At 40.3% G+C, this 25,399-nt stretch overlaps 1 protein-coding gene across 2 annotated transcripts in view; it reads right to left on the bottom strand.

Moving 5' to 3' along the window:
* Positions 1–25,399, bottom strand: part of LOC129731346 (unconventional myosin-VIIa-like) — a 49,227-nt gene that overhangs the window by 7,526 nt on the left and 16,302 nt on the right. The window contains exons 2-9 of one of the 2 annotated variants that reach the window (XM_055691245.1): positions 14,913–15,050; positions 14,716–14,838; positions 14,059–14,661; positions 13,492–14,004; positions 12,906–13,421; positions 11,973–12,848; positions 1,896–2,108; positions 11–1,798 (exon numbers count right to left, since the gene is read on the bottom strand). In XM_055691245.1, coding sequence (XP_055547220.1) covers positions 11–1,798; positions 1,896–2,108; positions 11,973–12,848; positions 12,906–13,421; positions 13,492–14,004; positions 14,059–14,661; positions 14,716–14,838; positions 14,913–15,050 — 4,770 coding nt within the window. Of the gene's footprint in view, positions 1–10; positions 1,799–1,895; positions 2,109–11,723; positions 12,849–12,905; positions 13,422–13,491; positions 14,005–14,058; positions 14,662–14,715; positions 14,839–14,912; positions 15,051–25,399 lie in introns of those variants that run through there. The other variant, XM_055691246.1, reaches the window with a different exon arrangement.

Genomic DNA, 25,399 nt, shown 5'->3' with positions numbered 1-25,399 from the left:
TTTTCATTACCCTATACACATTCATGACCGCTGCCGTTGGAAGCATGATCGTCGGCAGCACGTAGATGATTTCAGTAGGAAAATAACCCGACTTTCCATTCGACTCTCCATATCCCCAAGTAGCATCTTCGGCAAGTATAGATTCCCCGGTGAATCCTTGACCTAATGTTATAAGATCTCCTTTCAAAAGATTCAACATCGAATCCATTTCACTGTCACTCGTGTAGGTTTTGATTGCCACGGCATAAATACTCTTGTTGCGCAATTCCCGCAGAATATAGTTGATCAAGTCGGAAACAGCTTTGGACTCAAATGATTTAAACACAAATTCTTCCTTTTGAATCGTACTCACGAACAGCGTACCAACCTCACCCTCTTCCATATTTTCGCATTCAACGTGGATAATTTCCGGATAGGATAATTCAAGCAGGACTTGCTCCTGATCATCCACAAAGTAAACACCAGACCAGTTGATCGCGATAATAACGCTACTTGTCGGAAGCTTCGTTCCGTCGATTTGAACAGCTTCGTAAAATCTTGAAAACATCATACCCCACGTTAATTTTGCAAACAATACTATATCCTCCTTGGCTGTAATTCGCTGCAGACCATCTTTAACGCATCGACTTCTCTTAAAAGCAGACTCGATCAATTGAACCCACCGAGCTGTTGTCTCGGATCTCACAAGATTTCTCGGAATATATTCCTTCAACTTCTCTTGCAAAACTTTGCTGTTCATTTCTGGACCGTATTCGGCGTAATACTGCAATGCAGCCAACATGGCAATGTCCTTATCCGAAGTGCTAACCAATTCCCCAAGATTTACTCCTCGCACTACCTGTGTATATATCAAATTAGTTGCTATGGGATCCACTGTAGGATCATGCCATGGGGCAAACATTTCCTTGCGGAAAAATACCCTCCATGAGGCATCCCGTTCATTCAATCCTTGTTCCTTAGCATACTGTTCGCAGTTCGAAATCGCATCCATGATGAATTCTGGTCCGCTATGAAGCGACAGAACCTTTTCAAGCAACATAACAAATATCGAGAACCCAAAGACGTCCTTCAAACCCAAACTGTAGGCCAGCTTTTCACACATTTCTTCTGCTGTTGTGGCAGAATCGATTTCTACATTCTTGCTAGATCCGTCCATCAGTGTAACCTGAAGTAAGATTGGTTTCTTAGTTTTTGTAGTTTGTAATTCTAGCCAGGAAGGAGGTTGTCTTCTGGTACCATTCTTTAACGTACGATCAAGCCGGCTCTCGCAATACGGAGCGTATCGCTCCGGTCCGTCTCGCATGAACGATCTCAAATATTTTTCAAATTTTTCCGAAGGAGGAAAACATCCCACGCACAGGGAAAGTAATATCCAACCCTTCGCATGAGAAGTGGAGTTGGGATTATTGGTTAATTGTTTACAAATCTGGCAATAGATTTCATCCCTAAGCCGCTTGTTCAGTATACCGTGACCAATGATGAAATGTAATTTGTCCAAATTAGTGCTCCGATTGTTAAGAAATTCTTGGTAATCTGCTATTTCATCTGTACTTTCTACTATCGCTTTCAACTCTGCCGGAATCTTGGATTTTCGCTTTAAGGTTCGATGAATCAGTTTCCGTTCATGCTCCGATAAGTTCTGCTGAAAAGTTTGGAAGTCTTTAGTCTTTGCAAAGCTTTTACCTAGCGTGGCTGTCAACTTCTGCATGACCGGTTTGCGCTTCCCTGTCTCGCTATCGTCCTCATAACGTGCCTCGGCCATATCACCCATGAATCGTAAAATTGTAATCCACAAAGCCTAGAAGCCGAAACGAGAATAAATAAATCAATAAAAGGGCATATTCGTACTCGCACACAAAAGCCGGTGCGGGTTGCTAATTTTATTTGAGCCGAACCTGAGCCGAGATAACGTCAGCCGGACTGGTTAAATCTAGGAGCGAGGATTTGAGCTTGCGCTTGCTGAACTGATAAGACACATTATTCGCAAAGTATGTGGCCGCATACTTGGCAAAGTTATAATCGGATAAATCCTCGCGGTAAGAAAAATTTGCTCCATATTGGGCTGCGAGTGCAGCGACCGATGCCTCCGCCGCTTCGGAATCGTCCTCCTGGGTTAAAATGGAAAACTATTAGAAAACCTATGATGTTAATGCGAGTTGGACCAGCATGACATGCAACGAATGTTATTTACAGTGATGTGATTCATTGTGATGTGATTCATTGTAATGAGCAATAATTGAACACTATAAACGCGATGACAGTGATAATAATTGAAACGTTTCCTCATTCGACAGGTTGATGACGGGTGAGAGTGCAATTATTCAATAGAATGTTATTAAAAACTTTATTGGACCAAAACGACACAAAACACCACAGGAACTAGGATAAAGTTTGGTCGAATCGGCTTCGCGAATATTCAATTTTTTCGAAATGAAGATGGGCAGGCTCAAGCCTCAAACCAATGATGTACACAAACCGTAAATGTCACTAAAAACTCCAATCGTAGGTTTTGCATTTATTCAAAAGTATTATAGCTGTTGCTAAGCTTTGAGGTGCTTCGGTAACAATGAATGAATGAATGCAGCGAGGCGATTTTCAAAACTCCTGTTTCTACATTATTTTATTCACACAATTTGGTGACTTTTTGAGCTCTCATACCGTATGTACTGTATATTCCGTAACTCTGACGTCACCATATTGGGTTTCAAAATGGCGTCTGGAGTAGGTTTCCGGACTCTGGGTATAATTCTGGTTTCGGAGATTCCCTTCCTGGGTGGAATTCGACCTTTTTCGGTAGTTTACCGAAAGCTGTCACCTTCAATTTTGAGATGATACAAGGGGTAGAAAAAATGATTGAGACATTTTACTGAAATTTATTCTAGTTTCCTAATATTACTTAAGAACTTAAATTACTCGTATTTCGATGGTTCTTTGATGGATTTTCTATTTTTGGGTACCAATGAACTCGGAGTTAATTCCAGTTTATTAGCAACATACGATTCTAAAAGAAACAAGATGTCAGTTCTACGCGTTCGAAAGTGTGCATTTCGACACACACTCATAAAATATGAAACATATCCAATGTAGGTTGTTCACGTAAAATTTTCAAGTAACACTAAAAAACTAGTAGAAAGAAACTGTTTCATCAAAATTGATTCATTTTTCGTCAAGTTCTGGCCATTTGAATATTGACAAAATTTTGCCTGTCTCAATCATTTGTCTGCCTCCTGTATGTGGGGTCGATTTTTAACCGCTGAACATAATCCCGGTCATGGAAAAAAACCCTTATTGGGCGAAATGTGGTCAGATTAAGCTGTTTTCTAGACACCGGAAGTAACCATCTTAAATTTCTAAATGGTGTTTGGAGTAAAAATTACTGAAAAATTCACGCACACTAGTAACACGTTGTAGCAGAATTGCAAACTAAACTTTTGACTAACCAGTAACTTTTGACCTCCTAAACATCTTAACTGAAGACGGCAATTTTTTGAATGGTCGAATTCACGACACACTTTAATTCCAACGTTTCTCGGTAATACGGAAAAATATGACAGCTTTCATTTTTTATAACGAACACTCAGTGGTGCCGTTCACGGTAATAAATTATCTACATTCGGCAGTTCTGAACCATATTATCCGCCGATCACGAGCCATTGACCACCTGAATTATCTTACTCAAGAACACAACTCCCTAGGTTGTGATGGTTGTGAATCAAGTGATAGAGCAACATAAACTTGCCCATTTTAAATGATTCCCTTTTCGGGGTGCCGCAATATTCAAACTGGATATTGCAATGCTTCTTGGATATAAAGTTTTATTTAGATGACGAAATCAAAAAGCTCTCTTCGGGCTAATGTTTTATTCATTAGTCATTTCTGAACGATAGACCTTTTTTGCAGACGTGAAAATGATTCCACAAAAGATCAAAATGATGGTCGCAGTGGTCCAAATCTTACAAAAAATACAGACATAAATTCAACTTCGCTGCGAGGACATTGTTAGCTTCAAACTATTATTGCATCCATATTTAACCAGTCGTTGTAATTCAGCTTTTTTGATAACCCTTCCCATCCTGTTTTCATAAGAGGATATTATGAATTATACAATAACGTGACGTCTCCTATTGTAACTGATTTAAATTCCCGCATCGCCTCTATCCGATTTTTACTGAAAATTTGAAGTTCCCACACTACAAGAACTTATTGTCCAAATACAAGAGAAAGTAGTCACTTTGATCACACACTCATCACATTTTGTAATATTTTCTCAATACCTCGGTTCAAGTTGATTTTTCCCGAAACAATGAATAAAAATGAGTACTGGTATGTATCGACGAAAACTTCTATGGCTATGAGAGAAATTTCTATCGTTAACTTTATGGAAAAAATCCGAGAACTCTCTTAAGACAACAACAATATCGCACGCTAGCCTGTGGGGTTAGTAGCGGTTATCGACATTGATGTTGGCACATTTTGCATGTTGTAGGATAAGTGCAACGATACACCGTGCCCCAGTGCTGAGCCGAGAAAATTTTCGAACCCGAACCCGGGGAACACTCGTTTTGGACCTATAACATAATTCGGGGTGAAATTGATCACCCATGAATCCATGGACTCAATTGGAAATGTGCCTGAATTTTGGACTGAAAAATATCAGTCACAGCATCAACTTTATTTAAACGAAAATAACGATGGTTTAGGTTCAGTTTTATTCATGGGCGCAACTAAGGAAAATTTCTAGGGGGCGGCTAGTTTTCATGTATGTAATTTGAAAAAACGGAAAAAGGAGTTTTAATATGCTTATTTAATAACGCTTAAAATAGTGACGTAACAGCAGAAAAAATCCCTTCGGGACAGAATCTCCGAAGATGTACTGAATATCTTGAACACAGCGTCAATGCCAACCTCTTTCAGCAACACTGATTTGATATTGAGGAGAGCCAGGTTTGGTAAATGGCTGGGCAGTGCTTTTTAACAGCACACCCCAAGAACAGCACAAGAATCAAGAATTCAAAACGAACCGGACAATAGGCAATGACCCAGCCGACGAAATAAGGACGACGATTAGAAGCTCGGTACATGTAACAGTAGATCTCTCAACGCCCCGGATGTCGACTGGATTCCGCTGGATCAGCTAGAATCCCGCCACTTCGACATCGTCCAGGAGCTTTGCCTGAAAGGAGAGAAGGTACGGTAGATTTGTGACCGCAAGGCACAGTACCACCAAAGCGGTGACACGACCAATGAGCTTGGTAGCGGTTTTATAGTGCTGTGCAGGATGCAGAGGTCGTGTGATGAAGTGGCAGGTAATCAGCGACAGGTTGTGTTTGTTGAGAATAAAAGGCTGGTTCTACAACTACACTATTCCCAATGTGCACTGCCCTCACGAAGGAAGATCTGATGCAGAAAAATAAACGTTCTACGCACAGCTGGAGAAACTTTACGATAGCTGCTCGCGTAGAGACATCAAGATCGTCATTGGGGACATGAACGGAAGGAAAGACTTATATAAGCCGGTGATCGGCCCGCACAGCCTGTACACCGTGACGAACGACAACGGCCAGCTTTGCACCAACTTCGTAGCTTCCCACGGGCTGGCAGTCCAAAGTCCCTTCTTTCCTCGACCAACGTACAGCAGAACAATTGACCACGTTCTCATCGACGGCCCGTTCTTCACAGACATTACATACGTACGCACCAATCACAGTGCTGATCGGACATGACTACTTCAATACAAAAAACTACAAAACCCTGATATAACCGGTAGTCCTCTACGGAAGTCCTCTTGGTGTTTTCGAACGGAAGGTGCTGTGGACTATCTACGGTGGAGTACAGACGGACGACGGATAACGGCGACAGCGCATGAACCATTAGCTAGAAGCGCTGCTTGGAGAGAACCCCATTGCGCACCTGGCGAAAGACAATAGGTTGCGGTGGGCCGGTCACGTCGTAAGGATGCCGGACGACAACCCTGTGAAATCACTTCTCTTCAGCAAACCCTACCGGCACCAAAAAGTAAGGGGCGCAGGAACTGGTGAAACACAGCCCAAAACCGAGTCAAATGGCGACAACTTCTTGATACAGCACGAGTTACTACAGCTCTTGTCTGACTGGTAAGATGAGTAAGAGAGCTAGGCTTGAGAAACGATCCTGGGTGCAGAACTAGTTCTTAGCCAATGAATGACGACATCTCAATTTGTGTTGATTTTGATGCTCTGATAAGTAGTATGGGATGTATTAATATTGAACACAATCATTCTCTGGAAAATTCTAGGGGAGCTAAACACTTTCTAGAAGGGGCTGAAGCCCCCCCCCCCCCCCTAGCCCCCCCGTAGGTGCGCCCATGGTTTTATTTATTGTAACTCAAAAAAAGCAAAGCCCTGGTGCTACACATTCCGTATCGGAACTCGACCTTCTGTTTTTATTATACACAGACTTCACAGCCAACTGTGGAAGTGTACAGGACAACTGCGAGGCTAGCGCTACGATCTTACTGACACTAACAGTCCCTCCCGAGCCGGGACTCTAACATACGACGACTGGCTTGTTAGGCCAGCACCGTACCTCGAGACCAGCTGGGAGGTTTATGACTCACAAGATAAAATTTACAAATTTTGCGTCATTTGATCATCGTTCGACTGATTTGAAATTTTCTGATAAGTCATCAGTATTACATCACTGTTATCATCGTTGAGCATTATATTTTTCGAGCTTCTATTAAACATCACTCAGATTTCCAGACTTAACGTAATTTATCCCAAATTGGGTTGGAAGGACCACGGCATAAATTTTTTTTAAATCACGTTTTGCTTAGAAAACGCAGCTCTTGCATATGGTGTATATCATCTGATAGAGCTAAACAACCCATTTGAGTTCAATTCAAGTCAATTAAATATTGCTTTGGCATTTTGAAACTTGTTCGATAAAATTTGATTGAATTTTGATAAAGTTGTAGAAAGTTCACGAAAATGTTTAAAATTGTCTGCGACTTTCAACAGGTACGTCAACTTCGTAAAAGGTGGATTTAAGAATACGCAAACATTATCTAGTGTTGTAAAATAAGTATCTTTTTATCAGTACTTATTATCGTGAATTTTCAATTTCACCCCATTCCGTATTGAAAAGCGATAAAATAAGTGAGAAAATCAAGTGACAAAAATAAAACGCAGTTCAGCAAAATTAATTGGATTCTACGCTTTTAGTATCGGCTATTAAAGTGCTTATCAGCGTCACTGGAATGTCGTCGTTTTAGGGTAGATCATTGAAATTGGGCTATCACTTTGGGAGAGATTAAATAATTCATGATTTGGGGCAAAATATCGGAAAGTCAAACTATGTGCTATTGCTGAGGGTGGGGACATGAAAATTGCACTGATTAAATTTAAACAGTGGATTTTTCGATAAAAGATATAACAAAGGTAAAACAGACACCGAAAAATGTCTTACAGCAACATTCTGGAAGAGATAAAAATAAATTAAAATATCGACAAAATCAAAAGCATCACAAAAATTGTCCAATTTCAAATACTAATGACTCAGTCAATTTTGATTCGGTCAATCGATTGGAAAATTAGCTCAGCGTCCACTAAAATGCGGATTACGACCAGACTTAATGGAAAACACGGTCAAATATAATTCATTATTGGTATTTTCGGAATTAGAATGACATTCAGAGACCGGAAATCGACCCCAGACGTCATTTCGAAATTCAAGATGGTGGACACCCGATTTCTGGAAACCGGTCCAAAATAGCTTGAAAAAACCCTTGTTATTCTCCTCAATTTGTGGAAGAACCGAGTGAACATTCACCGCTCATTTCTTGTCCTGCATAAGCGTTGCGTGTAATAAGTATTTATAACACACTTTTTTCTGCGTTGTGCTGTGTTTCTACCGCTCCCAGAAAAAATAACATGCTTGCTGCTTACAGTTTTAGTTGATTGATTTCCTGCACGATGAAAAAAAATCAATGCTCACACCGATTCATACAAGAAGGGGACAATTGTGACATGACCAGCTATCGAGGAATCATGTCATTATGTGCTTGTTCTAAAGTTTTCTAGATAGTGGTCAAAACAATGCTGTTTGAATCGTGTAAAAAATACACGCAAAAGTTCAAGCTTTAATCATCCAATGTGTTCTTTAATTCGCACAAAATTTGCTCTGACTTTGCACTACAAATGCGTGAAACGCATAACGCAAAAGTTGTACAAGGAATACATTGACAGAGATCAAAATCAGAATATGTATCATATACACGATCAGTTTCAAGGCGCTCAAAAAACCGCTATTTACTTCCGCGAGCCGGTGCGTATCAACGGCTCGTGCTTCCCTAAAAATTATCAGCAACCGAAACAGCCAATAGCGAGCCTTGTTGTCGTAGAAGTTATTGACGCTGGTGCCAGGAACACGAAACCGAATGCATGTGAATAAAACCAGAGTCATAGTTAAATGCAAAATAGTTTGAACAAATCTAATGTTCTTGTTTATTGGTAATGATTGAATAATGTTTTCAATGACCTGATTCATGAAAGTGAATCGATCAGACAATAATTGCTTTATTTTGTCAGTACCCAACTTATCAGTATTGATTGCTGGTTGCACTATTTTAACGATGCCAGCCTTCTGAACATCGGTTGATGCTTTATGAGTGTAGTGGTTTGGAGCCGCCTCATACATTTAAAATATGCTATAGCATCAAATGCGTTATGCCCAACGCACATGCGTTGAACTGATTCCAAATTTAATGAGTAAGTGCGCTAATTTCGCTCATAAATGATCTAGCTACGCACACTCATACTTTTGCGTGTACATTTCTTGTGATCAACATGAATTTCACCCCAAAAAAAATCCATCGTAACCAATCAGTCACAGTTCTCTTTGTTGTGTACTCGCTCAATGGATGCGAGCTTGCAAGTGGATGCTGTGTACACAGGCTTCAAGGCAGCGTTCGATCGTGTAAATCGTGACATCCTTTCCCGAAAGCTGGAGAAACTAGAGGGTTCTCTGCCATGTTTGTGAGATGATTTTGATCATACCTGACTAACAGAGTATGTGTTGACATTGAGTCACCACATTCTGAGCCATTCACTACTTCTTTTAGAGTGCCGCAAGGAAGCAATATGGGCCCACTTTTGTTCTCACTCTTTATCAACGTTATATAGCAGTAAATATTGCCGTGAGGCACACGGCTCCTTTTTGTGGACGATGTACAAATTTTCATGACTATAGCCTGCCTTAATGACTGTCTGGAACTACAAAAGTTGCCTGATGCCTTCGGTGATTGGCGTTACCAAAATCTTCTTACCGTGTGCGTAGATAAATGTAGAACCTTCAGTAGAAAGCTACAACCAATCAACATTTCATACAGCTTGTCCGGGCAAGGACACCAGCGCGTGTTCCAAGTCAGAAATCTTGGCGAAACATTGGATAGCCAGCTTACATATTAAACACACTACGAGGATGTCATGTCAAAAGCCAACAGGCAGCTGGGATTCAGCTTTATAAATGCCGATGGTTCCCGAGATCCGGTGTACATAAATTAATTGTACTTTGGTGTGATCTCATTAAAGCTGCCCACCAAAGATTCGTGCGTATGGCACAATGCTACGAACCTGCCTCCCTATAATTACCCAAACTTAGACGTTGGAAAACCAACGCAGAACTTTTGTTGCGAAGGTCCAGATCAACGAAATTCATTCGGCTGCTATTCTTGCAGAATTGAGCGTGTCCGGAAAGGAATATGCGAAGACGTCAGATTATGAACATAGAGACAAGGTATAGTCAGTATGGCCAGCATGATGTGATCAGGTTATAACATAACATTACACCACCGCTGAGCGACACAAGAGTTATGAATCACTCTTCTAGTGAGAATACACAGGAGTCTGCAACGATGCACACTGCTGACATAAATTCGAAAATAATCTAAGAGCAAACATGCGAGACGAATGGCTAGATTTATTGTCATTATTAAATTTCGATGCAAAGTAAACAACGCAATCTACTTTCCTACCTAGATCAGTTGATAAATGCTTATGATACACACAGTAAAAGTACCACAGTGAGCTCTGTTGTGTAGTTATTGTGCGTGAAAAAGCTCACGCCAGTTTAATCACTCTCTGGAGATATTTTTCACATTCAACCACGGCTTGCTCCTCAGATACGATTCGCTGCTCTCTCAAGCAAGTGCCTATCTTTGCACAATGGCCACCAGTGCGAGAGCAGTTGTTTTTGCAGCGAAAGATTTTCTCATACACCCTCGTGATTCTCTCAAGAGAAACGACAAGCTTTATCTTAATTGTACCCCAAAGACGATGTTCAAACTTGCAACGAGTGCACTGTGGAAAATTTTCGAATTCGGGTTGTTGGCACACAGTGCATATCTACTTGCTGAAGTTTTGGATTTACTTTGTCGGTATCATTCTATGTAAAAGTCAATATCGCTCGAAGCCACTGTGATAAGATTGATCCTATGGTTTTTTTGTGAAATTATATTTTATGCTGTTGACCATTCTTATCAATTGTGGTCAATAGAAAGATGTTTTACTCTAGCTATTCGAAAGTAATGTGAAGGCTGTATCAACAGTTTTCATTATGTTCGTATTATTTCAACGAAAAAAGATTAGTACTATTCCTGCAAATCCAGAGATGGTGAGGAGTCGACAAAATTGAAGTAAAACGTTCCTTTTTCGATCAAAACTAGATGCGTGTCATATTCATTCCACCAGAATCCTTGCTAGAATCGATTGTTTAGCATCCGAAAATTTCATTCAATAAGATATCAAGATAATCAATTTTGTTTTTTTTTTTAAGGTGATATCCCGAGCTAAAGAATGTTACATTCAATGGTATTAAACATTGTTTGGGTATAAACTAGATGCGTACTGACTCTGGACTAGACCAAAAACCTCAGTTTTTTAGACCTGCATCGTGAATCGAAGCCACTCAGGAGGCATCCAGAACAAATCTCCGACGAATAAAAACTCATACTTGGCGGATATTGGTCATACAATAACTTGCGCTTGTAGCCTAAGCTTTTCCAATGATAAATTTCACGAAAAAAAAACTTTTTTTTCATGTGATTTAGAGCTGTTCTTTGATGTGATATCTGTTAACATTAAATGCGAATGAAACACGGATATGAAAACAAACAACATTAAAAATTTACAATTGAATGACTAGTACAATGCAGGCAAAACAGCGAATTTTATTTACATTTGCCTTAATAAAACACAACACTGTTACTTTCTCGCTCGATGACTGCTGAAACACTGAACGGTCAAAAGCACACAAAACGATGATTGTGAAATTGGTGCCCTATGTTTCGGCACCCCCCTTACATATCAGTAATGGTTACGACGGATAAGAAAATGGTCAAACGATAATATTACTATGAAGAAAAAAAAAATTGAAACACTTTTACAACACCCACCACCGCTCCGCTGCGTACTATCAATCGCTCGTTTTTGCCGGAAATTCCGATCTGTCTCGTTTATACTGGCTACATGAAACGATTGACACATACCGCAGCGGTGATTACTCGCGATAAGTAATCAGCACACTACTATACTTGTCAACGCATCGCATCGATTAGTAACCGAAGTCAGCTAGGAATGTTGTTTGCGGTGATTTATTAAATGTCATTTGGGGGTAGGGTGGAGCATAATATGACCATTTCCTCAAAGCAGATGAAATAAATATCAATTTTGGTGACAAATTCCGATTTTAGTGTATTTATTTACAAGGTAATTCTATTTTAGTTTCGATCCTATTGCATTTGGTGTCGTATTTGTTTGCAGAGACTGCGTGTAAAAGTGTAACATGTAAAAGACTGAGATTTGTATTCGAAAATGCTTGTCATAGATTCACAACCGCGATGATTCGTAATAATTTACAGGACGAGACAACAGTTTGGTGGGAATGATTTTTTTGTTGCGACTTTTCTCCTCGAAATAGAGTAACATTTTGCTTACGGCAAATGAGGCCTTTCGTTTCGGCACCGGCTCCGGGCTCATGGGGCTGTCCAGAAAGCCGAATACATCGTCAACTATTTTGTTGTCCTCTTCGGTGTTAATCGGTTGCTGCGGTTTAATGATAGCTGCCCTTCTAGCTTCTTCCGCTTCCTGCGCCAACTCCCGGTTGAGTTCGTCCACTCTTAGCCAATAATTGTGCTCGGCGTCCTCCCGCCACCGTTTGTTGCCCGATTGTTTGAATTGCATCTCCTCTTTGCGCTTCAAAGCACGCAGGTCAGTCATTCGCTTCGCTTTGTAGGTAATTCTGTCTCTAAGGTTCTTTCGGGTCAAATAACCCCGACAATTAGCTTGAAGGTGAATAATAACATCCCGGATTCTTGTGAACCTGTAGGACAACTCGCGAGACTGTATTACCGCTTGAAGTCTTCGGAAACCATTTCTCATGACTAGATAATTGGACCGATAGCCACGTGCACGCCAATGTTTCTGAATCGTAATGGCTGCCATACGGTATCTTCGAATATACTTGAAGAACAGTACCCGCCGGAACGCCCTCTGAATCAGCACGATGTAATACAGATAAACACGGGATCGTTCGGCTTCCAATACCATATCATGACTTTCTTTCATAAAAATTTTTGTCTTTCCAAATTGGTAATCATCAGGAATATCGGCCAGAACACGTTCGCAAATCTGTCTAGATGCGGATACACAATCGACTTTGTGGGCAGGGCCAATGTTTTTACCTAAATGCCGATATCGTTGTACGAACTGAGTATAGGTGTGCCGAATCGCATAACCCGCTTTTCGGATCTTCGCAGTCTCCATCATACCGGAATATCGCAGTTGTCGAACACACAGAGCTTTGTCTATAATCTGTTAAAAAATGAAACATTACAGAATAACTCACCATTTGTTTTTCAATCTACGAACCTTCGGTTTCTTAAAATCATTCGGCTTGATGCACCTTATAAAGTACGGATGGCACGAGGACAATGTTCTCATTAAAGTGTCAAGCGAGTTCCGGAACTGCAACGAGAGAGTAATCGACCGCTTCGAAGTATCCAACGAATCGTCCGACCCAAACAACTTGATCAAAAACTCGTTGCTGCTTTTGGTAACCAGTTCCTTCAAATCGGAACTAAAAGTATCGCGGTTCTTTTCCAGAAATCCGTTCACCGTATAAAAAACTGTTCCGGCGAAATGCTGAACGCCAAAAGAAGGAACGTTATCGTACTTTGGTTTCAAATAGATTGTTTTCTGACCGTGGGTGGAGTGCAATTTCGAAAGCATGGTCTGATCGGTACCCTTCGGAAAACGAGTTTCCTCATCGATCAGTGCCATGATATGAAGCGATTTCATTCCAATCATATCTAACACATCCTGGTTGTCGATGAACTCGATGTTCGTCCAGTTAATGCCTTCGCGAGTGTATTCGGCCTGCTCCATCTGTAGGAAAATTCAAGGTTATTTCACCATTTGTCGCCATAGTCTAGTCACTAAAACAGATTTGCCTCACCTTAAAAATGTGTTTAACAAAAAATTGCTGCAGATTTTCGTTAGCGAAATTAATGCACAACTGTTCGAAACTGTTCGTATCAAACTGTTCAAAGCCAAAAATATCCAAAACACCAATAGATATACGAGACTTGGGCGAATGTTTGTAGATGGCACTGTTGACCTTATCCACAATCATGATGAATATTTTTCCATAGATTGCCTTCACGAAGGCATCCCGCGCCTCCAGCGCTTGCTCCTTGGAGATGTGCGATATTACACGTTCCCCCTGAGCAAATATGGTTCTTCTGGTCAGAGCATTGATCAGTATATTTTTCTGTACTCCAAGCAAAGAGCACACTCTAGTCACGTTCGTGTTGTCGTTCACTTCAACGGCATCGAGGTTTTGTACGGTGGTAGCTTTGTATTTTATATTTCCAAGGTGTAGAATAGCGGCAAGCAAACTCAGCACCGACCAAATCTCGGAATCGGAAAATGCCAGCACTTTCATCGCCGATCGGACATCTGCAAATTCCTACAACATAAAATACTAATAATAAAAATTTCACCTACATCACAGTAATTTTACCTTAGCATCATTCCGTCCTTCGCAGTTCAAAGTTTGTCCACCAGTCAGGTATTGATACTTGGAGGCATCCTCTAATTCCAGTAATTTTCTTTCTTCCTTACTCATCCCAGCGAGCATCGAATAGAAGATATGATAATTCCGTTCCCCCTTGTTCTGATGAACTATCCTCGATTTCTCCAGTAAATACTGATCGATCTTCGCACTACCAATAACGCCTTCCTTGTTGAAGTGCACATCGATATACTTGCCGAAGCGAGAAGAGTTATCATTCCGTACAGTTTTCGCGTTCCCAAAAGCTTCCAAAATAGGATTCGATTCGATAATCTGTTGTTCAATCCACGAGTGCTTTCCACTAGTTGCGGCCAGATATTGCAGAATTAGTTTAGTACTCTCAGTTTTCCCGGCACCTGATTCACCACTTATAACTATACATTGATCTCGTGCATTTCGGCGCATCTCTTGGTATGCACTGTCTCCAATGGCGAAAATGTGCGGTGGCAAATCTCCGATTTTCCTATCGCGGTACAAGTTGATCTCGTTGTACGTGTAAATAGGTAATATTTCATATGGATTTATGGCCACCAGCATACTACCGGTGTATGTCTGTGAAAAAAGAAAGCCTCAGGCCAATATCTACAAAACCATAATCATACCTACATAGATTTGTTTTTGACGATATCGAACAATCAAATTACGTAAAATAGCATACTCCTGAAGGTCGCCAAGCGTTATCATATCGTTGACCGTATTCTGTGATGTGACATGCATCGGTTTAATAACCTGTTTAGAGAAGGATGTATTTAAAAATGAGCGGATTAGACAATGATCGCCACTAAATCTAGCACAGCATTTACCTTATTATCGTTGATCCACTCTTCCTTACCGTCATCGTCCACGATAAGGGTCTTTCCGGAATGGGTACGAAGCACCCGGCCTGCGTAAGGAATCTCAAACTCATCGCTGAGCTTCGGTGCAAGCCAAACCCATTCGCCCTGGTGCAAATATAAAAATAAACGGAAACGAAATAAAATCAAAATTAGCTGCGTTATCGTTATCGGCTGCATTATGATGATTTTAAATAAAAAAAACTTCATTGGATCGCAAAAACGGCATTCACAGCACAGATGAAAAAACTCAAAACAATACAGAGTAATTCGCTCATAATTTGTTGGTAATGGTCTATACCTTGGCATTCCGGAGTGCATTACTCTATCGTTTTCAATTCATCATTTTCTGTACTGCAAATGATAACCGAACCGAAAAATTTATTATTTTAACCACACCGCTGATTTTTTTTTTTTTCATACGAATCAGCAGATGTTTCAGCTTTATATTGAAACATTGTTTCTAAAACATTATAAGGATTTTATTTAATATTGCAGTCCACTATTTATAATTCCTGGGTAATTTTGATGATCCTGAACTAAATCGAATTAATATAGGATTGAGTTTGTTGTTATTGTTCAAGTTTATCAACGACAAAATAATCGATGAATTAAAGGTTGCCTTTTTAAGATAGACTCTTGACACCCGCAATCTCTCCTACAGTAAAGATTGGCGCAGTGGTGGATTTTGTGGAACAATACCTGTGCACTCAGTTTTATGATTCATATACAGGTCGGACTCGATTATACGGAGACTCGATTATACGGAGACTCGATTATCCGGGGGCCCGATTATCCGGGGCTCGATTATCCGGAGAAAATGGCTCGATTATCCGGAGTATTTTTGAAGTAGAATACTTCTCTCAGGAAGTTCGGCTACATAGGGATGTGAAATGAAAATCTAAAACCGAAAAAAGTGAAAAATATGTCCAAATTCAAATGCTAATAAATCGGTTAGTATTCGATGGATTTTCTTTGTTTTTATAGCAATAGATTGGAAAATCTTCTAAAATTCTTCCCAAAATAAGATAATTGTAATTTTATTATTCACACTACTGTACTATTGAAAATAGTCAAGCCTTGTCAAAACGAAAAATTCGACCTCTGATTGGTTGTTATATGCTTGCTTCCCAAGCACGGTCGACAGGATCATATACCTTGCAATTGAAAACATGCTATTTGGCCTATATAAGAGCCTGTTTCAGCCGGAGCCGCTCATAATAGTTCTACACAGCGACAACAGCAGTCGTCCTTCCTTAGCAGCAGCACTAGCCCTGTGGTTGGTCACCACGTCTCAGGAGCAGCGCGGTTTTTCTCAGCCTGTGTCGCCAGACAGCCTTTATTCCCCCCGTGTTGGGGCAGCATGATGATTGCCATCAGGAAATCCAATTTCGGAAATCAAAATGCCTTTTTTAAGGCAAATAAACAAGTCATTGAAAGTTAATAATTTTTGTCAACGCAAGCAAGCATTCTGTGTTGCATCCTAGCAATTCAAATTTGTCGCACCCGTCTAATTTGTGAAATAGCTTCCACAGTGCATGTTGTCCGTGTATCTTAATTCCCCCAATGCTAGGGCAGCTCAAAGGTTGTAATTAGCAACCGATTTTGAACCGCAACATGCTTTTTTCAACGCAAATAAAAAAATAATTGAAGGTTAATAATTTTCTGTCATCAACACAAGCAGACATTCTGTGCGGTATGCAATCAAATTCTGTTGTAGTTGTCTAATTTTCACTTTATTTAGTAAACCCCCCACTGTAGGGGCAGCGCAAAGGCTGCGATCAGCATAACCGACTTTGAATAATTAACTGCCCTGTTAGTACGCATTCACAAAAGCAGTTAGTTCGACTATGCAGAGCTAATATGAAGTCGATTCAATCAATCAGCATAAACAGAATTTCGTCGTCTCCCAGCTGCCTAGTTGCAACATGATGCAACACGCAACAGCAAGCAAACGAAATCGCTTGATGTTACAAACCGCAATAAGATACGGGTTAAAACCGTTGCGTGTGTGAGAGCACCATCGGTGTTTATTCGCTGTATACACTATCTACTGTTTACTGAACGCAATAATCTGCTTACATGCGACATTTTCGACGGGAACATTTTCTTCAACCAAGCTGCACAACACGACGCAAAACATGTTATTTTGTTGCTTCAATGAGAGTGCTATCGGTCCGGCTCGACAAGAAATCATTTTTGTGCATCCGTGCTACGAAACTGAGGAAAAACTTTAGAAACTGAAAAAAGAGGTGGAGCTTATCAAATGATCGCTCTGAGCCGGAATGAAGTCACACATATTTTTCAAGTTATATCATTCCACCACGTACGATAAATAATTCATTCCTATTTTCATCCCTATATAAGAGCCTGTTTTAGTCGAAGCCGCTCATAATAGTTCTGAACAGCGACGACAGCAGTCCCTTAGCAGCAGCGGGAGCGAGCAGTGGGTACCATCGATAGCGGATAGCGGCCACAACTGTGGCATAACTGCGGATAAGCGTAGCAGTTTCAGCGGATCTCACCATCGATAGCAGCAGGGCCAGCAGATGCAGGTACAGCGGATACCAATGGCGGCCACAACTGTGGCATGGCTACGGATAGCGTTGCAGTTGCTCAGCAGTTGGGCCAGCGTATAGCGGCCACAAGTGTGGCATGGCTATGCATAGCGTAGCTGTTGCAACGGGTATATCAGCATCGATAGTAGCAGGGTCAGCTGATGCAACGACACTCCCTTCACTTATGCTGTTTCAGTGTGGTAGCGGGAAGCATCAGCAGCAGGCTTGCATGAAGTGAATACATCAGCCAGCAACTTTCTCTAAGGCCTCTGCCATAGAAGACGCGAAAAGCGGCGCGAACCGATTCGCTCGGCCGTAGGTTAATGTACAGCTCTACTGATGGCTGTACATTAACCTACAGCCGAGCGAATCGGTTCGCGTCGCTTTTCGCGTCTATTATGGCAGAGGCCTAATAGGAAAGTTGTATCATTTTGTTCAGAAGAAAATTATTGTCGGTAATATTACAGAGATGCGATTGCATGAATCCGATTTTGAATTGAACAATTGTTCTTTCGAGAACAAATAAAACACTTATTTGAAGAGTTTATAGCTTTTGGTACCAATAGCAGTATAGTGACAGCCTCAGCGGTAGATGCAGATGCAGCCGGTACTTCCCTGAGGCCGATGTAAAGGTATGCTTAGACGCGCGTCATTTTTCGTTGTTGATATTCCCCACATGGAACGACGCGCTTTCGTATGATAGCGGTAGTATTAGCGGTAGATGCATTTGCCAACACTTCCTCCAGTAAAGCCGTGTCTAGTTTTCAATGTGAAAACACCTTTCTAATTGTGTTGACCGTGCGCCTTAGTCCTCACTATCAAGGTAACACAGAGACGTAAGAGAAACACTACATCCTATGATAAATTGAATGTTATGTTATGTTGTTGTTATGTTATGACCTAGTAAATTGGGAATGCATCATTTGGCCTATATAAGAGCTACATCAGATAATTAACAAACATTTCATCGGATATTAAATTGAACAACTGAAATTTGGAGAACACAAATGATTATTTGAAGAGTTAATATTTTCTCGTTTTGCGCTATAATCCAAAGTTAATTATCTTCATCTACATGCATACTCAGATTATTATTACGTGTTTGCGTCGCTTTGTGTTTGGCTACGGTCATGCAGAACGCAAATAACGGCGCGATGCGATTCGGCAAGACGAAATCTGTTGAAATGTATAGCTCTACTTCGCCTTAAAAAGAGCTGTACATTTCACCACGATAAGGCGAATCGTATCGCGCCGGCATTCGCGTTCTGCATAACCGTAGCCTTTGTTCCGTTCCCGTTTAATTATGTCGTATTAAATGTGCATATTACAATTCGGGAGCACTTCAACTTCTCATTTGCACAAAATTAAAAATATCCAATGAACTTCATTCAAAATATCAGACAAAAAGAAATTACAATACTGCCAATGGACGGTCAACGTTTATTTACTAGAAGAAAAGACTGACACGCAAGCAGCCGGGTTATCTTTCTTGAAGAAGTATTCTACTTCAACCTTGCGGTCGTGGCTTTGCATACAACCTTCTTGTGATTTTTTTTTCTTCTGTATTTCTATAATGTACTTTTGTCTTCCGGGTCATTGAGTGTTTTGGGGTTGTTCAAAATTGTAACAACAATGCCCCGTTCTGTTTAGGTAGTTCGTTTTTAGCAGTTTTCTCGTCGTTCCCACAACCAATTTTTACTCAACAACATCCAAAAGCAAGGTATTATGGTTTTTAGTTGCCGATTAGAACAACCACTATTGGTCAACCGGTTTCGAATTTATCGCCGAAACATATTTCTGTAATATAATGTCCATGATCAATGCAGTACTTAGAACCACAAGCTGGCCTGTTTTGGTGGTGTTACGGATAGGATACTTCTAGATCGTTATAGGTCACTTAGGAAATAGAAAAAAAGTCATAAGTGTTGTCAAAATCGAACAGGGTCTGTATATGTAACACCTCAATTCTTCTTAATATTTAAGATAATAAAACAGATAAATACCTAAATCAAATCAAATTCTATTATTTTTTCTGGAAAACATTTCCTTTAATCTCTCTAAGAAAAAGCTGTCTTTCTAATGGTAGTTTCGATTTATTTTATTTGGTTTTTACATTTTCGAGATAATCAATATAACATGATTTATTATTACGTATATATGTATAAAAGACGCCGACAAACAGTCTAAAGACAATTTTTAATTTATTTCGTCGGCACATGTATTGTGTACAACATACTATAATGGAAAACTCACTGTTCTAAATGAGAGAAACTAAAAATTAAAAAATTGAAAATGGCTCGATTATCCGGAGGATTCGATTATCTGGAGTGAAACGTTTTTCAAAACTCCGGATAATCGAGTCCGACCTGTCTAGATTGCACTTATCGAGAACTGCACCGCTGTTGATAGGTTTTTATCACTAGCATAAGAAATATCGCTGCGTTTATTGTTTTTATGATACTATTTTCAATTATTAAAACTTGAAGGAGACATCCAGACGTATTGTTATCAGACCCATGTCATGGCAACTGTTTCCTGGAGCCGCCGCTGACGATGATGGCGCTAGTGTTGAAAATATGGTCTTAAGATCCGTTCATTGTGCCGTATCAGTAACACATGGTTTTTTGAGTGCTTCTAATTACTTTGAATGTAGGGTTATCCGGAACGTATTAGAACATGTTTGAACGTGACCATTTGTGTCCTGCACAAAATCCATAAAACTTTCGAAACGAAACAAACGTTCTTGACGCTTCGCATTTCTACATACCACTTGCAGCACCAGTTGATCTCGCATGAATGGAACTTATCTGACTGTTTCGCGAGCACCGACAGCCTTTTGACGAATAATCGAGCCAGAGAGCCAGAGAAAAACGGTTTCAAGCAGAATGTATGGGAATGACGTTCGTGACAGGGATGTGATTGTTATATAGTAGCTTTCTGGCAGTAAGCATAATAAACAATAAGCCCAGCTTAATCCTCCATAATGATAAATACTGTTTTAATTCAAACTTCGAACAGTCTCAAACTTCGTATAGAAAAAAAATCAAATTATCATTATTATACTAGTATTTATATGAGCAGTGCTAACGTAAGAGCTTCACAATACAACACTGATAGAACGGACACGTAAACGGGACCAGACAACAACACTTATTGCTCTTACTTAATATTAAGGGTAATATTAAGTCTTTATGAGCGATCTTGAAGTGAATGCACAAAAAGACATTGCTTTTTCACGCATTTGGAAGCGTTATGTGGACGACGTTTTCGCTGTGACAAAAGCACGCTTATTGCCAAAACACTTGAATTGATAAACGCACAACATACCTCGATCAAATTCACAGTGGAAAAAGAAAAGGATGGTAAATTGCCATTTTTAGATCTCCTCGTTTCAAGGAAAGAAGATAACACTCTGAAATTTGGCATATATAGAAAACCCACTTCAACAGACCGCTACATAACTTCGGATTCAAACCATTTTGGCGCACAAAAACAATCAGCTTTTCACTCGATGGCCCATCGACTTTTTAACATTCCGTTGGAAAAAGAGGAGTTCAGTTTGGAAAAAGAAAAAATTAGAAAAACTGCTGAATTGAATGGATTTGACCGGAGGTTTGTAGACAAAATCCTTCGTAAGCACGAACGTAAAAACCATCGCCAGAATGCAACTACCCTGCAACCGGAGAGAGAAGAGACGAGACGAAGAATTAGCTTGCCGTGCTACCCGGCTATCACTAACCTTATGAGAAACGCACTGGAACAGCATAGGTTGGCGGTTGTACACAAAAGCAGGAACACTTTGCGAGAACTGCTGTGCAACCTAAAAGACAAGGTCCCCCAGATGAACGATCCGGGATCTACAAAATAAACTGCAAAAATTGCACAGCAGTTCACTTAGGACAAACACGCCGAAAATTCAAAACCCGTTTAAGAGAGCATAAACATGCAGTTAAAAACAATAAAATCAACGTTTCAAGTGTAGCCGCACACACGTCCAGTCTACACCATGATATCGACTGGGAGAGTGCGAAGCTAATTAAAACCGTCCAGAAGGTTTCTCTGCTGAATGCATGGGAATCAATGTACATTGCTAACGCGGAGGAGCCTACAATGAACGAAGATGACGCACCAATTATTTCACCTCTCTTCAACCTAGCTAGAAAGAGAGTGTTCGGGTTGTAGAAATATAAGTTTTTGAAATCAGCCACTTCTTCTGGAGCTGATCAAAGAATTATAGTGTACAAACCCAAATTTGCCTTTCCTCCTGCAGATAGATAATGCCGTTACAGATCCGTAGCGCCAATGCAACTTGTATCCTATTTTAAAATAGATTGAATACCGATTTAATCTATCAAAGATTTTCCAAGACTACTTTTAGTCTATTTATGCTTATTTCGAGTTTTATTAGATTAGAACTACTTAATGTAATGAAAATGAATGTAAATTGTGCTATCTTATTAGCCTGTATAAATTTCGCTGCAAATCACTGCGCTACAATCACCACTTCTGATCTTGCACCGTCACCTTCTCTATTGTTCTCGCGGTCGCTCTGCTGGCTGGTGCGCCACTGGTGATAACGTCAGCGCTGGTGATTTTTTCGCCTGATCCCGGGCAGCCAACTGTGTGCTGGTGATTGTTTTGCCTGATCCCGGAGAGCGAACTGTATGCCCTGTGGTATCGTTCACAACAGAGAGTACGGAGCTCCCCATCTCTCTGAGACTGGGAAGCTGTAGCAAAAAACATTTGTTATCAGTCGGACATAGGGGCAGGGTATCAGCAGGAGTTGAGAAAAGTGACAGTCAGTATTTAGACGAATTGCCTATCTATCTCTTAGCGATTACGTTGAAGTGTTCGGAATTTGAACCAAAGCAGAATTTTTAATTCTCGTTCTTTTCATACACAAACATGTTTTAATCTAATCTATTCTAATCTAATTGCAACAGAATAAAATAACCAGCATGCCAAACATTTGAGATCGGTGAGAAAATTCATTTATCGTTGATTTTTGTTGCAAAAAAGATGACATTAAAATCTGACCACTATAATAATAATGGTCTTTATTGATATATAGGATTTGCCCGTTATCAGGCTTTAAAAAGAAAAGGTATTACACATTACTGTTAAAATATTGCCGAAGGTTAGTTTTCAACTGTTCCGTTGACATCTCCAGTTTTACATATGGCCAAAGATTATTGTAGGCAGCCATCATTCTATATAACGGCTCATTCCTGGCATAATTTTGAACCATGTTCGACAAGTGGAACGGCCTTACCCTCCTTAGATCGGCTCTACCTTCGTACCTCGTCAATTGGCTGCATAAGTACGGTGCACTATATTTCCCTGAGTCCAGATCCTTTAGAAATAGGACGTCGATCTGCATTCTACGGTCTCCAAGGCTATTGATTCCCACTAGCATGCATAAAGACCGATAGTCAGGCATTTCGTCTCTCCATCCAAGATTGCGCAGCGCAACTCGTACAAACTGTTTCTGTACTCGTTCAATCCGGTTAACATGTACATTATAGTACGGCCGCCATACCACGCTAGCATACTCAATCTTTGTGCGGACCAGTCCGTTGTATATTGCAACAATTGTATAGGGATCACTCAGTTCACGGCCAAAACGTTTTACCATACCAAATTGTGAGTTTGCTTTCGTCACTACCTTCTCAATGTGTCTTCTAAAGGTTAACTCGCTGTCCAATTCTACACCTAAGTCACAATGGCAGGTCGTTCTTTTAACTACATCTGTACCTAAGCTGTAGTCGTAAGCGATTTTGTTGGTTTTACGACCAAATGACACTACGCAACATTTAGAGACGTTGACGTTTAGACCAAACATTTGACAAAAAACAAGAAAGCGGCATAAATTGTTCTGAAGCGTCACGCAATCCTTCGGGCATCGTATTGGCATGAAAATCTTTACATCATCCGCATATATTAGTATGAAAACGTCAGTAAGCAGACCCGGGAGTTCATTCATGACAATAATGAACAGCACTATCTCCTGATGGTCAAAACGCATCAAAGACTTTCGGTTGTCAACAACATCCGCTTCCATCGCCCGTTACGGTATAATCTGGAGCGACTTAAACTTCCCGAAGTCGTCACTGAGTACGTGCAAAGCCTTGAAGCAACGGATGAGACAGAGCTTATCGAAGTTCCTCTTCAGAACTGCAGCTGGAGTTATGTAAAGGCAGTCAATAACAGCGCAGCGAAAGGTGCTATTGGTTCGTCGAGAGAAATCGTCGACGTTTAACGAAGCGTTGAACGATTCTAGACTTCTTTTCGCAGCGTGGGCATTAATGCTGCAGCAAAGGACCCTCAAAACGTGATGCGAAATAAACAGCAACGAAGACAGCAGACCCATCTTTTCCGGGACAAAAAGCGCCTCCTGGAAAAGCTGGATTGTAAGGAAATTTACCTAGCAGCTGTACCGCGAGCCGGAATGTGTTGGTAATAGCATGTAGAAATCTTGACAGATCGACAGGGGGAAGCAGCATCAGGCTCGGATTTAAGGGTGACCCGGGGCAGAAATTTTTGTGGAGCCTTGTTTTCCTAAACATTTAGAAGTAAGAAAATATCAAATTGTGAAATGACAACGTTTCACTGGAAAGTGACGAGCGAAAAAAAAAAGGTCTTTACTCTGTCTTCACGTCTACCCCAGGACTAGGGGGCCCTCGAATCGGGAGACCCGGGGCATTTGCCCCCTTTGCCACCCTTTAAATCTGGCCTGCTTATGGGCTAAGTATTATGTGTATTTTTCAATCATATCGAAAAATTTTGTTGAATACCCAATGTCTTAGAATTGCATGAATCGTCGAGATCTTATGTTATCTAAAAAATCTCCTTTTAATATAAGACTTCCTGGCACTCTAAACATTTTTGAGCTTAGAGTCAATAGAATATACGGGAAAAAATTTAACTTTCGAATTTCGTTTAGAGGTAGAGCCCCATAGTTTTACATCTCGAAAATAGCGCAATCGGACTTCGGCAAGCCGCGGTCAAGTTTCCACTTTCGTGGCTGATGAACAAAAGCCCAGTAAAAGTTTGATATCTTTTTTATGCCGAATGACTTGAAAATGCATGAACATCGAGATCTGTTTTAATCTCGATGTTTCTTTAATCGACCTTTTGAAACTCGGTATTCTCCTTAATATGTGGTAATAGCAAAATAAATATGATTTGATGAATAAAATTTTAGATATCGAATATTTCATGTACTTTGTTTCAATAATCGAAAAAGTGAAAATTTGACTGCTTTGAGGAACCACTTCCCGAAGTCCAATTGAGTTGAAATTTTGAAAGCATTTTTTTTTTTCATTTGTTAAAATTTGACCGCTTTGGGACACGTGGACCTTTTTATCCATGACTTTATAAACAAAACAAATCTCCGGTTTTGAGTTTCTCATGCTCTATCGCACGTGTTTAGGTTTGCACGTTTTTCTAGTTTTTAAGTTATGAGTTTTAGTGGTAAACAGAGTGTGGAGGAAGCCGCTACTCCGAGTTATCATAGGGTAGTATATAAGCTCTTTTGTTGAGCTCTTGAAGCTTTTTTAAATGATTTACGTTTGGTGTTAAAAATCTTCTAGATTGAGAACACTTTTTGACATCCAACCAATTGGTTATCACCTTTTGTTCCTCCTCCTCATTTTCACTGCACAGTTTGATATACCGCAGAAAGGTTCTGGGCCGATAAACTGTCAGTTAGATCCTTGTCTTGCAAGCTCGTCTGCCCTTTGATTTCCACCAATACACCAATACCAATACTGAATTTGTTTGACACAGCTCTCGCAATGTGAGAATGCATTCCCAAACAATCTTGATAAAAATTTCTTTTTGTGTATGGAAAATGTATGGGAACAGCGAATTTTGTCCAACTTGGTTGAATGTCAGGTT

Source organism: Wyeomyia smithii, chromosome 3 (genome assembly GCF_029784165.1).
Source record: "Wyeomyia smithii strain HCP4-BCI-WySm-NY-G18 chromosome 3, ASM2978416v1, whole genome shotgun sequence".
In the NCBI taxonomy this organism is placed as follows: domain Eukaryota; kingdom Metazoa; phylum Arthropoda; class Insecta; order Diptera; family Culicidae; genus Wyeomyia; species Wyeomyia smithii.
The sequence above is the reverse complement of the archived record's forward strand: the minus strand, read 5'-3'. Positions and strand labels throughout refer to the sequence as shown.